A 16,305-nucleotide genomic window follows, 5' to 3' on the forward strand; every position below is an offset into this window, starting at 1 on the left:
GAAATTAATGGAATCTATTAAGACAGATAATTTCCCAATTATTTTTAATATGAGCCTTTTACCCTGTGAAGTTCTGCTTTGGCCCTGATGTCTATGAAAGCATTTTGAGTTCTCTGGGTTTCATATAATAATAAATACCAGCTAATCTCAATGTTTTTATTTTTTTTAACTCTAAATAGGAGAATAGAGTCCTTTTAACTAAGCATAAAATCAAATTTCTCGTGTTCTAAGTCAATGGAAATGGAACATTGTGTATTTGATTGTAGGGCAGGGTGTATAACCAGGGTGGGCTGCATTACACTGAAAAGTCAAGCAGTTTGGAATTCAATATGTGTAAGTATTTTGCATGAGTGTTTCTTTAAAGACTTGATAGAGAAATAAAAATAAAAGGAAAGGAATACTAAAATGTCTGTTTGGACATGTGTCCTTTACTTAGTGTTTCAATATTTAATCAGCATTGTTAAATGGCAGATATCAGTAATAGAAAAAAATCAGTTTATCACTTGATTTTTACTAACATTTTTGTGTGTTCCATTAAACACCAACATCTAATTAACTTTATAAAATGATTCTGGAACCTTAGGCTCTTCATAATTTGGGAAGTTCTTTTGGGAAATGTGATTCCCATAAGTTTGTTTGTTTGTGAGGGTGGTGAGCCTTTTATGGGCTTCATCAAGGGGAACAGTAGGTGAACAAAATAATTTAAAAGATCTCTATTAGGCTTCTCATAGTAATAAAAGAAAATGAGTTTGGTAGAATCTTGCTAAAATATGACAGCAGTTTAATGACTCTTTTTTCCCTGAGTCTTGATATTTTATTTATTTAATTTTTTTACTTTTGAGATGTGTATGGATAAGAAACACATCAGAATCCAGGAAATAATTACAGCTGTCCTGTCTGTTTGTGGCCTGATGTCAGAGGCAAAAATGTAACTGGGCCACGTGCCTGTTTAAATTAGAAATGCTATTATGGGCAGCATTTTATTTACACAGGCAAACATTTTCTCTCTCCCACAGCACAAATTCCTCCGGGAGTTTGAAATGCAGGGACCCATGGCCTCGCTCAGGTGCTGATGCTGGGGCTGTGCAAAGCTCACCACACCCCAGCAGCAGCAAATCCTGGGAGCTGCTCCCAGCCCCTCCAATCTTGGAGATATTGGCAAAGGGACAGAGGGGGTGCACAGTCCTGAGCCTTTCTTCCATTTCAATATTCATGGAGAAAATGGGAGAGGTCATGGAAAAGGCTACTGGGTTTTATTTCAGCTTCTTACAGCACGTCTCCAACTCAGTAAATGAGGCCCACGGAGGATATTTTCAGTTTAATCCTTGTTTGCCTGCTGTTGTTTGATTTCTAATGTTCATCTCTATTTTCTGTGTGTGTGTTTTGTGTGTCATGAATTTTTAATATTTGCTTTCTGTCCCAGAGCAAAAGCAGCATCTTTCTCAGTCAATAGGAAGGGGCAAAATGAGTTGTGAAATTGGGTGTGTTTGGGGTTTTTGGTGTGTGTGTGGGGAGGGGTTTTTTGGCTGTTGAGTTGTTTCCTTTCTTTGGATTTTCTTGTGGCTCAGGCATCTCCTTGGAACTGTTGATAGAAGGCTGAAAGCCATCCCAGTACAGAGTGGGTAATTAAATCCCTTTTAGCTGTACAACTTTGCTGCACAGATTCTTGCTAGAGGTTGACAATTAGACTATTTACAACCGTTTTAGGGCAGCTTTAACAGAGCAAGGAATATTTCATGTGAAATGAATCATAGTCATTAAATGTGGTGGTCAAATAAAGCAGCAATCAATTATAAGAACAATTAATAGGAATACAGATCCCCTGTTACTTTTTTTTGCTAAACTAATTTGTAAAACTAAGTTATGATCTTTTTTATTCTTCCACAGAGCATAATTTGTTGGGTTGATGCCACTTCCTTCAGCTTGATTACATTAATTAGGCAAAAAACATACAAAATTGCAAGAGGTTCCATGTTTTTTTTCCTCCCTGTTTTATTTTTTTCATCTTGAGAGCTCAGTCTAAGATTTGCTTTTAGATCAATTGCTTGCTTTGTAATAATTCTTTTTTTATTGCTGTACCAGGTATTGAGCTCTTCTGATTGCAGAAAGGACAGTGACAGCAGGAGTGCTTAATTAATTTTGCTTCAGGAATTGGTAACTGAATGATTTTAGGTGAACTGAAAAATGCCAGGTGGCACTGGGAATAAACATGAGATCCCACAGCTGCTGCCTGAATTGACAGGAGGCGTGGCTGACATCTGCTGATGCTCTTGCATTTCTCTGGGTATTTGGGGAAACTGCTGGTTGTCAAAGTTAGAGCCCAAATGACAGAGTGAAAGAGTGAGTTTGGATAAACCACCTTAATGTGGGTTCATGAGTTGCCTGGAGTGTTCTGCAGGATCTGCTGTGATCCAGGACCCTCTGTGGCTTCAGCTGTGGAGAGCTGTGCCAGTGTCTCCTGTGAATATTGTGTGTGTCAGTGGGCAGGGGGCTCCTCCTCGCTCACTGCTCTGGGGACATTGCACTGTTCTCTCTCCTTGCTGCCAGCATCAGGGCTCTGCTCCTGTGGGTGACAAGGGAGGTTTGGGTTACATACCTGGAAAAGTGTCTCCACAGAAAGGGCTGCCAGGCACCAACACGAGCTGCCCAGGGGAGTGGGCATCCTGGAGGTGTTCACAACTCGTGGATGTGGCGCTTGAGCCCATGGTTCAGTGCTGAACATGCTGGTGCTGAGCTGCTGGATGGATCTTAGAGGGCTTTTCCAACCTGAACAGCTCCATGGACACGTTTGCTGGTGATGCACAGGTTGTTGGTGTGGTTTGAGCTGGGCACACAAAGGTTGTCAGAGCTCGTGCTGCTGCCTGCAGCCCCAGCTGGGCCATTGTGCACCCACTGTGCCTTGCAGGTGGCTGGAGGAAAGCCAGGCTGTGCCCCAGCTCTGCTCCTGATCCCTGGCTCATCCCAGCTGTGGCCACACCAGGGGACTCCCAGTGTGGGGGAACTGCTGAGGAAAACCAGCAAGTGCCAATCTGAGACTGCTCTGTGTTTGGCTTTGCTCCTTCATCCCCTTGTTTTGACTTCTATTTCCATTTTTGAGTGCCTGTGGGAACAGCACAGGAATGGAAGATGCTCAGTAGCATTACAAGATGATCAATTTAGCCAGATTTCGACAAGTTTCATTGTGTTGCAACAGAATTTTCTAAGCTCCTGTGCTACAAATTACTTTCTAATCTTTGGGTGGCATTCCTAGCTCCTTAGTTCATCTTTTTAGCAAGTCATATCACATCAGGGTTTTTTTTGGGGGGGTTAAATTCAATGTAATTATTACTTTCAGCTGCTCAAGCCTGCTCTTGCATGTGTGGTTTACATCCCTTGTAACTGTATGTACACTTAATTTTTTTCTCCAGTAATCCTGTCCCAGCCATAGCTCTTCTCTCAGGTAGAGGCAACAACAAAGCAGTTAATTTCTTTTGTATATTTACTTCTACTGCCAAATACTGGTAAATGCATTTGGGAAGCCACTTGCCAGATGGAAATAAGATGAAATTATTCATTTCCCATGACAATATAAGGATGTTTTTGTTTATTGTATGTACAGACAGAAATTGGAGACTTAGGCTCAGGTTAAGGCAGCTGGAGTTCACCTAAATATCTGCATTCTGCATGCTGTAATTCAATGTACTCCTTATCTCCCTTGAATTTTTATCTTCATCATATTTGTGACTGACAGTTTTTGCTTTTAATTCTTTATTAAAATTATTCATTGATAATTTAAAGAAAGAAAGGAATTTCATGTGAACTGGACATTTCAGCTCATAATAAAATGCTTTAACATCTTCAATATCATTAAATAAAATCATATATATATTTCAGAAAATTAGTCATGGCCACTTCTAATGCTATTCAGTAGCTAAATTAATGAACAGATGTAAAATGATAATTTTCAAGAATAATGTATGCTTCCTCTTTTTTTTAAGTACAGAAGTACAAAAGTACTGATGGTGGGATTTTTTTTCCTAATTAGGTCTCAAAAGTATTTCAACATATTTGTATATGTTCTTTGCCATGATTATAATCAGCCTTGCTTAATGTGTTTTAAAGTTAGATAACATTTTGTTGAGGTTTGGTGTCCCCTGGATGGGTTTGCAGGGTTTCAGGCAGGGCTCTTGCAGTGGGATTAGAGGAGTTCCCAGCTGAAGGTGTCACTGAAGGCACAGCTGGAAAATGTCACAGCAGCAGCAAACAACACCTTGCAGCATCTTGCATCAGCTTTTTCCCTCCAACACTCATAAACAAATGTATTATTGCTCACCTAATAGAGCTTTAAATTAGAAAAACAGTAAGTTATGTAGTGTTGGTGTTTACATGTGTGTTTTCTGGTCTCCAGAAGGAATCTGGCACATGTTCCCCTTTGCCTTTGCCTTGGTGGCTCTCCTTCCCTTTCCCTGTGTCTGTCAGAGGTGAATTATCAAGAGCAGCCCACCCAGAGCCTTCTGCAGGTGCAGAGGTGTGAGGTACCTGTGCTGTGGTGGCAATTCCAGCCCCAGAACACACTCACTGGTGTTCAGAGAATAAGGAAATTCTCCTCTGCTGCAGCTTTTGTTTCAAACTCTGACATTTCTGCCATGGAAACCTGGGCAGGCACTCGCCAGCTCTCGGTGCTGTCTGTAAGACTTGGTTTGGAAAAAAGCTGATTTTGAATGAAGATGTAAGCCCAGTACCATTATCAAAGTGCTGTAATGAATAATCACAGCACTGAACTCCAAGGTCTGTATGAAGTAATACAGCTGCTTTAGCTTCCAGATTGATTTTTCATCTTGCTTTTCTGAGCTGCCCTGTGCTGTCTGCTGTAAAATCCTTCTTTCATCTCTGCCTTTGGTTCTGTGGCATCAAACCAAAAAACGTCTTATCTTTAAAGAGGCACTTGTGAAAGGAGAACCTGACAAGGGGCAGGAGGTTGGTCAGCAGTGGTGTATTTCTGAAAAGTATCAATTATCTTTGTAACTGAGTTAATTATTTTTTGAAATTCCGTAATCTGCGTTTGGATCGCTGCTGGAATGGTTTGTGTGATCAGAGCCTCTGGCAGAAGAGGGATGAGAGTGTGGCTTTGGAGAGGTCTCTGATGCTCCAAGTCATCCCAAGCAGGGCTGGAATGGTACTGGAGAGATTCTAGGAGCTGCTTAATCTGGAAATTTTAGTAGTGAGCCTTTCTGCCTGTGAATCTGGACTTGGTAAGATTGGTGCTGATGCTGTGTTGTGACTTCAGTGCAGTCACATGGTTCTGGGGTTTCTCTGCTCTTTGTGAATTGCATGAAGTGAACTTTGAAGTCACCAGTGTGGAAGGATAGAACTTTTTGGAAAGAACATATTCTCTGGCCTTCTTCAAGTAGAAAAAAATTAATCTAACCCAGATACCTAATGTTTGTTAAATGGATGATCTGTAAATAGAGATGTTGCAGCCCTACAAGCTAGAGTAGGTGAGAATAGCTGAGGTTTGTGATGAAACTTTGGAATGTGTGTGGTCTGCTGTGGTCTAAATGTAATTCTTGATTTTACAACCAGTAGAGGAGTGCACCTGCATCCAGGTGAGGAGGGGTGAGTAGGGAAATGGTTCTGTGCCCTATACAGGCAGAGTTCCCACTGGGAATTCTGCCTCAGCTCACCCTCTTCATGTCTGTTTATAAACTGTTGTGTGTTCAAACCCCACAGCACTTCTCCTGTGTTATTGTTACAGCTGAATAATTTAATACCTGTTTTGCACAGGGCTGGTGTAGCACCTTTGCCCTTGAACTCTTGCTCACAGAGGTGTTTGTGACTTCCTCTTTCTGATTTATGTGAATTATCACTGTTGGGAAGGAACCTTCCTTTCTGGGAGGTGATACTTGGTAACAAAAACATTTATTACTCTGATTTTCTCTTACCCTGATCCTTCTGCAGCTTGCAGGCCAAGGAAGGGGGTGTGTGTTTTGTGCAGGTTTGTCTTTGGTGCTCCTGGACAAGTCTGGTGCCCTGGGGGTGTGGTGGTCTGTGCTCTAAAGTCTCCACCCATGGAGCTCTAGGAGATTTAACTCTTGAACAAATCAAGTTTGCAGCAGGTCACTCATCTTCTTGAATCGTTTTTATCAGCAGACACAAACCCAGGTTTTCTATGTGCTGTGATGGAACAGAACTCTGTTTGTTGCCTCCCCATGGGACAGCTCATTTTTAACTCTTGGGTGGTTTTCTGTTTGTGTTGTTGTGCACCTGGTCTTATTTCCTTGTTTAATTGAGAACAATTAGTGATAAGGGCCTGATTACTCGATGAAGTGTCACTTTAGGGTTTTAAATGGAGCTGATTAGAGCTGAGGGGTCAGCCCTGGGGGAGTGCTGGGCTTTTCTGGCCATGGTGGCTCAGGGTTTTTGTGCCAGCTGCTCCCGGGAGAGCGGAGGGCAAGGGGAGAGCAAGGGTTGCTTTGTTGTTGAATCATTGTTTTTGTTCAGTTTTCTCTGATTTAGGCTCTTTAGAGGTAGCTGGGGCTGAGGGCACTGCCTGGGACTGGCTCAGTCAGTGATGGCATGAACATACCCGAGATCAAGTGATTATCCAGGGCTGTAAACCCAGCAGAATTCCTTTGTGCCAGATGTTGTCCTGGTGGCAGTGGGTGTAAGGAGACAAATACCTGTTTTCTACATTCTTTTATTTTTTTATTAATGAGATTGAAACAGATTTTGTTATTCTTCACACTAAAAATTATCATTTTTTTCTTAGGAAATACCTGTAATGAAACCCATGATGGCTCATTACAGTGCAACAGAAAATAGTGCTCAGATAACAAAACCATATTCAGTCTGCTGGAAACTTCATCTTAATTTGACTTTAGAGTTTTTCAGTTACTTTTGAATGACTTAAAATATTCATTAAGTTCAATTAATGTTAAGCACATTAACATTCTATTCCTTCAGTGCCAAATATGTTATGTGATATTTAAAAGGAAATAAATCCTTGTTAATGGGTTTACTTAATGCTTAAGAAAATTCTGTGAGAATTGACTGTTTTAAATTATGCAAAAAATCAGCTTATATTTTAGGTGCTCCAGTGCCACATTTCCTGCCATATAATTTCAAGTGCTGAACATAAGGCTAGAGAATCTTGCTAATTTAAAATAAATCACTTTAAAATATACTCTGTTTTCTTAGTTTTGCTCTTTACCACAGTTAACATAAATAATTCATAAAAACATACCTTTGTTCAGTGTGGTAACTATCAAATGATTTATGTTGTTGGTTTTGGATTAAGACTTTATTATTAATGCTTCAATAGAGGGCACTCATGTGCTTTGAGGTAACACCAAATTTCTGTGTTTTTAAAAATGCTTGCAATGAATTGGAGCTGAAGTGAAATTTCATGGGTTAAAACACATAAATAATGTTTGATAGTGCTTGAGAAAATTATTCATTGTCGTATTTTTATTTCTTGTTCCTTTCAACTTTGGACATTTGCTTTGTTTGTTTGGATATTTTACAGTAGGTGGAGGCAGCACAGTCACTTTGCCTTGAACTGATTGTAAAAGATGTATTGTTATGGCTTGCTAATGGACTTGCTGTTAGCTAAGATGGAACAGTTGTAATAAGGAATGGAATTTAATGAATACCTACTTTCCAGCCAAAAAGCCTGTCGAAGAATCAGAAGAAAAGAAAGCAGCTCAGTCAAAGAAGAAGATCAAAGAATTACGAGTTTTGGATGGAAAATCTGCACAAAATTTATGTAAGTGATATGAAGGGCATTAGGTCAATGTTGAAGGAGCATCTACACCTCACTGTTTGTAAATTGTCTTTTTTTGTGTACTTGTGCAATTACTTTTTCTAAAAACTGCTAATTTGAGCATGAGCCTTAAATTCAGAGGTGTGTAAATGCATGTTCTGAATTCATTATATAACTTGGGAAAAAATGAAAAAAGTAACATGGAGAAGTTCTTCAGCCTTAATGGGGTTTTTGTCAGTTGATTCTCTCAATTATTGCTCAGGACTGAAAGCATAATTGGGTAATGATTAGGAGTTTGGGCAGAGCACAGTGTGGGTGGGGATTAGAGGCTGTTCCTAATTGTTCTTGTGGTCAGAGTGAAGAAATGGAGGTTCAAGGGAAGATGTTGCCAGATGTGCTGCAGAGGTGCAAGTGCTACTGCTGGGAACTGCACCAAAACCAGCCCACTTGTGTCATTTCACTTCTTCCCTCTTTAATTACAGGAGGAAATCAATCATTCAGAGTCTTTTATTTGAATCAGAAACACCATAAATGTCACTAGTCCAACTGTGCCCAGGGCAAATAAGTGTGGAAACCCAAATGTGGGCTTTGTTTAGTTCCACATCCGTGGGCAGAAAATGAGCTATGACACAAGTGATAGAAAACCTCAAATTTTGGAAGTCATGGATGCAGGATAATCAGCCATAGTAGTTAGGCTGAATATAAAGCACTTTTTTTACAATGTTATGCTGATCCATCTGTTAAGAATTCTTTGTAGTTTACTGAATGGGGCTCTCTTGAGATTTTATAACATTCTGAGACCAAATTGCTTTGAGAACTCTATCTTTGAAGGGTTTGCATTATGTCTGTCTCTTGTATAAGTTCAGTTACCCTAAAAGAGATAGAGTTAGGGCATTTTTCTTACTTTGCCCTACTCTTCATTACCCCTTTGATGTGAATTTTCTTCCAGAATATCACATTAATATCGTTTACCCACTTGTAAGTGCAGTGCAGCTATTCATACATGCTTATGAAAGCAATAATAATAATGAAGATATCTATTATTGGCTGAGTAGATCTGCTTAAGTAGGAATGCAGGTGTCATTCCTAAAGAACAATTTTATTGGGAAGTAACATTGCTGGGGAGCAACTGAGGCTGATTTAAAAATTAAAATTGTTGTCATAGTTTCATTTCTTAGGAAATTAATTATAAGTCAATCTGCAATAGTGTGCCTAACTAGCATTTGTTTATATGAGAGAATTGTTAACTGTGAAGCACAGCTGAGATGGAGGTGTGATTTTTGAGTTGCTGGAAATGGTTTGCCTTTGTGTATCAATCTTTGTTGACCTTTTTGATTCTAATGATGTATTACTGAATTTCAGCAATATTTTTGGGTTCCTTCCGTTTGCCTTATGAAGAAATAAAAAATATCATTTTAGAGGTTGATGAGGAGAAGCTGAGTGAATCCTTGATTCAGGTATGTGGAAATACCTCTGCTTTTGGTTATAGCTCGTTTTCCACCCAAAAATGGCACAATGGAGTAAGAATTCAAGAATAAGGCAGGGTATCAGTTGTGTTTCATTGATTTCACTTCTGCTGTTGAATATGGTCACAAAAATGCCTTTCAAAGACACAGTCAACAAAAGAATTCATTGGAATTTCCCCTTCCAAAAGGAAATCTTTGAGAATTGTAGTTTTTCAGCTTCAAAGACTAGCTGAAGATGATCCAGGCTGGTGCATGATGAAGTTTGATGAGGATTCTTGTGGAAACAGCTCTGTAACAGCTCTGCCTGTCGAGTGAGAGATGAAACTCCCTGAAAGGTTCAGGACAGCTGCAGCCCCAAACCTGTAAATCAAACCTGCTCTCAAGCTGCTTTAGTCTCATTTTGAGCCCCAAATCTCTCAGCTGGAGAGTAGAAAGGATGGAATGCAGCTTCTTTCCATCCCTCTCTGATTTCCCCCCTCTAGGAGGAGAGCAAGTGTGTTCATGGCCCCTCGTGGTCTCTGAGCAGTGACAGTTCAACAGAGAAGCGTGGAAACCCTAAAAGGCACAAAGATTTAGCAGCCAGCAATGCTGGTGTTGTTTGATTTAACATCATACACAGATTCCCATTCCTGCTGCCTCTGGGCCTCGATTTATCCCTTCATCCTTCCCCATCTCCTGTTTGCACCTTCATCCCATCCCTCCAAGGTTTTCTAAATTAATTTTTTCTTCCTGTTTTGGACCTGCAGAATGGTTATTGTGGTGACTCCGGTCTAAACTGAGTTGTCTCAATGTTTGAAAATAAGCCTGATTTTATTGAGGACTTGGTTTATTGATCAGAGGTGTCAGATCAGAGGATTAAGAAACCTTCAGGTTGATTAAAATCAAAAATCAAGGGGGAGGAACAGCCCCACCTTGGATAGCTGAAGTGCAGAGCAGTTTCACATTGATCTCCTCTACTACAAATACATTATTGTTTGGATTTCAACTTGTGTGTATATGGAAATTTAAATGCAATCTACACTTTAACTGAGCATTTCTAAAACTATTTGAGTCCTAATGTAAATATTTAAAATACTTATCATATCTGTATTTTGACACCTGAAGATGATATGATAACTCACAATTTTCTTTGGGAGTATGGATAAGACTGCAAGCAAATTGAACTTTTTCCTGTTTGCCAGCCAAAAGATCTGTACAGTTTTGGGATGTTGACTTTTTTTTGTGAGGTATTTTTAAGGGTACTTTTTGCACAACTACTTTGAATGTCTAATGGTTGTAATTTTTATTTTTTTTTCTACTTTTGTCATGTTTTACACAGAGTAATTTCTTGATTAATATTTAATGAGCAAGGTGCAACCATTGGGGCAAAAGGAATTTGTAGAGAGGCAAAACTCCTTGATGCTGTCAGACCCTGAAAAATGATACTCTAACCTTTTAATCCATTCTTAAATCAGAGACTCTAGCAGAGCAGTTGATGTCTGTATTAAATAATTACTGCTTTGATTTGATGTTTATATAATGTTAAAGCTGCACAAATAAAATAAACGTCCCGTAATTTCCTCGTGCATTTCCATGTTGTGGTATTTTAAGCGTGTTATTTTTAATATCTTAGGTAGTTTAATTTAACAAATTTGATATAATGCCTTGTTTGTTTTAGAACCTGGTGAAGAATCTTCCTGAGCAGAAAGAACTCAATGCCTTAGCTGAATTAAAGGATGAATATAATGATCTTGCTGAGCCAGAGCAGTTTGGAGTTGTGGTATGTATTAAACTGCAGAGTTCCATTTTGACACGTAAAAAGAAACAAATTTAATAAAATCTTTTTGTTAGTGGTTGTGTGTGAGACCTGCAGTAGGAAAAAGTTACAATTTCCTGATGAATAATAATCAAAAAATCTCTTTAATATGGATTAGGCCAAATCAACCAGGGTTGGAAGCAGATGATCCTTAGGGTCCTTTCCAGTCTCTGATTCCCTGATTCTGGGTGTTTTTCTGCAAGGAGTCTGACATGAAAAACAACAGGCACTCCTGTTCCAGATCAAACCTTTTGTCCTGCCTTGGATGTTTATTAAACACTTGTGAAGAGCCCTGTGCCTTTGAGCAGATAAATTTCCAATACAAGACCCAGTTACCCCATGGCAGAGACAACTCTGAGCAATTTGTTTTGTGTAGAAAGCTGGAAGAGTTAACATGTCCACATCCCTGTTTTATGTGTATGTGTGTATACACACATAAAACACCTGTATTTGTACTAAACTTTGCAGAGTGGCTCAAGGAGAGGTGTGAATGTGTAATATCAGTGAAACTGTGGCTTGTGCTCTGCTCCTTTCAGTGGCACTCAGTCCCTGGATGTGTTCCAGGGCAGGGCATGGCTGGAGCCTCTCTGGGAGGAAATTCCAGCATTTCCATCAAATATTTAATCCATGCAGCTGGGTGAGGGTGGGACACTGAGTTCTCTGCCAGCCCTTGGGAATCACTTTCTGCTCCTGGTCTCCCAAAGACCTCCTGAGTCTTTAGGCAAATGAGTTCCTGTTTTCACTTCCCTTCGTCAGCCTGAGAGATTAAAATGATGATGAGAGCCTCAGTAACGTGCTCAGGGTTTATCTCCAGCTCCACAGGAGCTACGTTTGCTCTTGCTGGATTTTTAAGGCATTATGTACATTAAAATGCATTAAAACAGGAATAGAGGCCTCTTAAAAGACTCTTTTTTTACTAAAAATCTCTGATTTGAGCATAATTTGGCTTCAGAAGTGCCTTTTGAGGGCTTTTTTTTTAAAATTATTTCCAGTTGGAGAAGTAACAGAATATGATTTGTTCTAATGAGATTTTTTGGAGAGGATTTAGAAAATGAAAGATATCAGTGTGTTCCTTTGAAGAACTTTAGCCTACTGATTTTCTTTTTTTTAATAAATGGCATAAAGTTCCAAAAATTCTTTATTTCCAAAGATGAGGAATTTTGGTAGAAGTGGGATACATTAGTTAGCCTTACTGCAAGATGTAAAACATTGCCATTTACTCATCAGTAACAATCTAAAAATCTCTATAAATACATTTTAAATTTTCTACATTCTTTGAATAATAGTATGCAAATATATTTATTATATAGTTAAATATATATATTTCAAATATAAACATATCAATGTATTATGTCTTTTGACAGACCAAAACTTATCTATGGATATATTCTGTGTATTGTGATAGATGCATATAATCTATATTATTTTCTATATTCCCCCCTACATAGATACTGTCAGACAAAGTGAGAAATCCCTTTGGGTTTTGCTCAGGGACAATATCTGGAGTGTGTTGGGGGCAAGGTGGAGGTGTTAGGACAAAAGAAGCCTCTGATATGTGGGAATTCTGTTCAGTTTTCTGCTGAAAATCAGCAATGAAATGGGCAGAATTGTGTGTGATGGCTTTGATTTCAAGGGCTCTGTAGGCATCCCTCTGTTTTACTGCTGGAAATTCCTTCACCCTGATCTTCCTCACTTGGATCATTTCCCTCACTGCTCTCTCCTCCTGACACCCATTCCCTTTTCCCAGCTCCACCCCTGGCTGCTCCCAGCTGATATTCCTGGGTTAGGATGCTGCTCTCCTTATCCCATGGGTTCCTTGGATTTGGGATTCCTGCTGGCCTTGGGCTATTGAGAAATCCCTGATTTCCCAGCCCGGCCACACTCCCCTTCCATGGGTTTGTGTTCCTTGACAGAGGAAGTTGAGAGAGTTTCCAAGTATTTAATGCAACATTAATTAGCGAAAACTGCTTAATCAAACATCTCCAAATGGTGCTGTTTGCCTTATGAAGGAACCAAGTGTCCTGAAGCTTGTTTGCTTATTCAGCTTTACCATCTGCTTCAATAAAAACCAGTGCTCTGCCTTGTGGGTCCTGCCTGATTTCTAGAGGCTTCCAACTGCATTACTGGTGCTAAAATGCTGGGTTTTTTTCTGATTTTAGGATCATTCAAGTATCTATTGAAGTGGAAGAAATGCAGCTCAACTTAGTCTTGACAAAATTAATTTGCGTCAATTTAATTTTGGAGTTTCTCATTAATAAAAATAATCTTAACCTTGACTTTAGGAATAGAAGACTACTTTAAATAATATTTAAAGTGGGTATCTTTATTTTTATGTAAATTTAGGTGAGGTAATTAAGATATGTTAATTGGATAATCACTTTGCCCATCAAATTTAATAAAGGTTGGAATGAGTTGTTTAAAATTTGTGTAGAAAAATCATACTTAGTAGAGGATTAACTTATTTGAAGGGACCGATTAACTTAATATTTGGCTGATATGAAAATGAAAATTAAAACTGCATTTTCATTTAGATGAAATGTTAAAATCCATTATATTTTCTAATTAGTTATTGGAACTTTTTGAAGTTGTATCCTGGGATCGAGAAAGGCACCACAACTTTCTGTAGAGGAAAGTTTGCATTGGTGTTGAAGCAGAGCAAGAACAGCAGATGAACTGAATCAGCTGTGTCACATGAACTCAGAATGTTACCTGAATTCTACATGGAAACCTTGTGTTCAAGAGTTAATTATTTTATGATATGGGAACAGCTGCAACTTTAGTAAGGAACTGCATTTCCACTTCAGGGGCAGCTGGACTTTTTTAGTATTAGCAAAGCATAAATTTGACTGAGTTGTTGTAGGAACTTGCATGTTCTGTGACCCTTTTCCTCGGCTGTGATGAGCAGTCCTGGCTGGGAGGCAGATAAAATGGGGAGAATTCTCCAAGTTTATTGCACCTCTGTTGGCTTGCAGTCATTCAGTCTTTTAAATTGAATTTATTGGCTGCTTGTTTGGCCTCATTGTTATTTTGTGAGATGCTGCAGAATTAATCTTCCTAGAATGTTTCCAGAGAAAAAAAGGCAACTTTAATATAACATAGGTAAGAGGCTAAGTTGTCTTAGTAAGTTGACAAATTTTTATTAGAGGAATGTCAGCCTTTTCTTGGGAACTGAGGCAAATTTAATTGTGCTTTTTGCCTTTCTCCAATAGCCTTTGATCCTCATTTTAATACAGGGCTTGAGAATTGAATGATGATAATAAAGCATAAAGAACTGAATAAAGAACTTGATTAGGTAGAGAGTTCAGACAAGACCTTTACGAGAGCCCAGAAGGGGAAATAATGACATGCAGCCCAGCACTGACAGTCAGCTGGAAAAGAAATATTTATATATTTTCTTGCCTTTTAACTGTTTGCAATGGAAGCCAGTGCTTGCTGTTCCATGCACATGCTTCAATGTTTTATTTCTTATATACCTTTGACACTAATTTTATTTAGACACCTAAAGGATGTGATGTGCGTAAAAATGGTCTGGGTTTGAAGGAAAGAGATCTTTAGGAGATGATCAAGATAGTTTTAAAATATTAAGTAGTTCAGGGAGTGAAATTAAAACTTACTGTTGGCTTGGTGGTCAAAAGGTGATAAATGGTCAGTGATCCATGGCACTACACAGTGCTGCTGCTTCTCTGAAGTTTAAGGATTATTCTTCACAAAGGTTTGTCCCACTCTCCTGTGGGCTTGTACTTGTTTAGTTGCACTCTGGTTTTGGGATTTAAAGCTTTTGACAACTTTTGTCTGTGCCATTTTGAGTAAAAACAGCAATTGGAGATTGTTCCACAAAAGTTAAAGCAAATTATGTGATTAATTTTAATTTCCATCTACTGCAGATTAGTGTAAGTAGATCCTTTCAAGGCAGATGTTTTCAGTATGATATTGCTGAAATACAGAATGATTAGAAGAATAATGTTTCAAGACTTTCAATGATTTTGGCTTATAGAGGCTCAGAGAGAAATTTGTGACAATGGAGATTTACAAAAAAAGATCACTAGTTCTGCTGAAATGCTTCTTTTCTGATCCTTTCCTTTTCCTTGTTCCAGCCTGATCATAGGAATTGTTTGAGACCATCTGGAGCTCCTTCATGTTTATGTTCATTTTGGAATGAATTCATTATTATTCAAGCCACTCAAGTTCTTCCTGTGAAAGTTATTGCTGCTGCTTCTGCTAGCAGTTGGGAGATAACACCAGCAGAAACATCGTGGTTCCTCAAGGGACCATGGTCAAAATTTGGCCAACAGAGACAGGAGCACATCAAAACCTTCCTGTTTTGTTAGTCAGGATCTGTGATTTGTCACATTGCAAAGCTTTCCTTGCCCAGTGCTTCAGAAGCACCACGGATGGTGAATACATTGGGGAAGAAATCTTTCTGTATTCTGCTAAGTAAAATGATTTGGAACATAATCATTCTTGCAATTAAATTAAAAATTTCAAGTGGTTTAAGAACGCTCAGTACATCTTTTTTTCCTGATTTAAATTTCTCTTGTGAATTACGGTGTGCTAACTGGGGGGGAATAACTCTGATCACTTGTGCAAAATACGAAAGACAAGGCCATATTTTGTTAACTAGCCTAGAGAATTTGGTCTTGGGGATTTAAATTAATGAATCACCATTGTAGATTATTTTCAGTATCTCTGTCATTTGCTGTGTTACAATGTCAGGATTTATAACCTCCCATCTTTTTCTGAGAGCAGGAAGGAATTATTCCTGTGCTCTCTTTGCCAAGGCTGTGAAACACAAAGCTGGTAGGATCCCGGGGTGCCTGGAAATCTGGGATAGGCAATGGAAACATGCAACATCTGTAGGCTTGCTGGCTGCCCAGCATCAGGGGTTCTGACACAAGCTTTTCTCATAAGTCAGCATTTGGGTTTTGATGTTTTGATGTCACTTGGGTGTTTACAGATGAGCTCAGTGAAGATGCTGCGCGCGCGGCTCAACGGGATCCTGTTCCGGCTGATGTTCGAGGAGCACGTGAACAACATCAAACCCGACATCATGGCAGTGACCCTGGCCTGCGAGGAGCTCAAGAAGAGTGAAAGCTTCAGCAAGCTCCTGGAGCTGGTGCTGTTCCTGGGGAACTACATGAACTCTGGCTCCAGAAACGCACAATCCCTTGGCTTCAACATCAGCTTTCTCTGCAAGGTAAGCTGCAGCCGTGGGACAGCCAAGTGCAGCTCGAGTGCTGTGCCCAGTTCAGGGCCCTCACTTTGGGAAGGACTTGAAGATGCTGGAGCACGTCCAGAGGAGGGGC

The 16,305-nt window shown here is 39.4% G+C and overlaps 1 protein-coding gene across 6 annotated transcripts in view; it reads left to right on the forward strand.

Annotated features, from left to right (window-relative positions):
• DIAPH2 (diaphanous related formin 2) overlaps window positions 1–16,305 on the forward strand; it is a 166,188-nt gene that overhangs the window by 51,068 nt on the left and 98,815 nt on the right. For all 6 annotated transcript variants that reach the window (XM_086849997.1, XM_086849998.1, XM_086849996.1 and 3 more), the window contains 4 exons: window positions 7,643–7,744; window positions 9,104–9,198; window positions 10,865–10,966; window positions 15,957–16,196. In XM_086849997.1, coding sequence (XP_086706123.1) covers window positions 7,643–7,744; window positions 9,104–9,198; window positions 10,865–10,966; window positions 15,957–16,196 — 539 coding nt within the window. The remainder of the gene's footprint in view (window positions 1–7,642; window positions 7,745–9,103; window positions 9,199–10,864; window positions 10,967–15,956; window positions 16,197–16,305) is intronic.

This window comes from Cyanistes caeruleus, chromosome 14 (assembly GCF_971803275.1).
Source record: "Cyanistes caeruleus chromosome 14, bCyaCae1.hap1.1, whole genome shotgun sequence".
Taxonomy (NCBI): Eukaryota; Metazoa; Chordata; class Aves; order Passeriformes; family Paridae; genus Cyanistes; species Cyanistes caeruleus.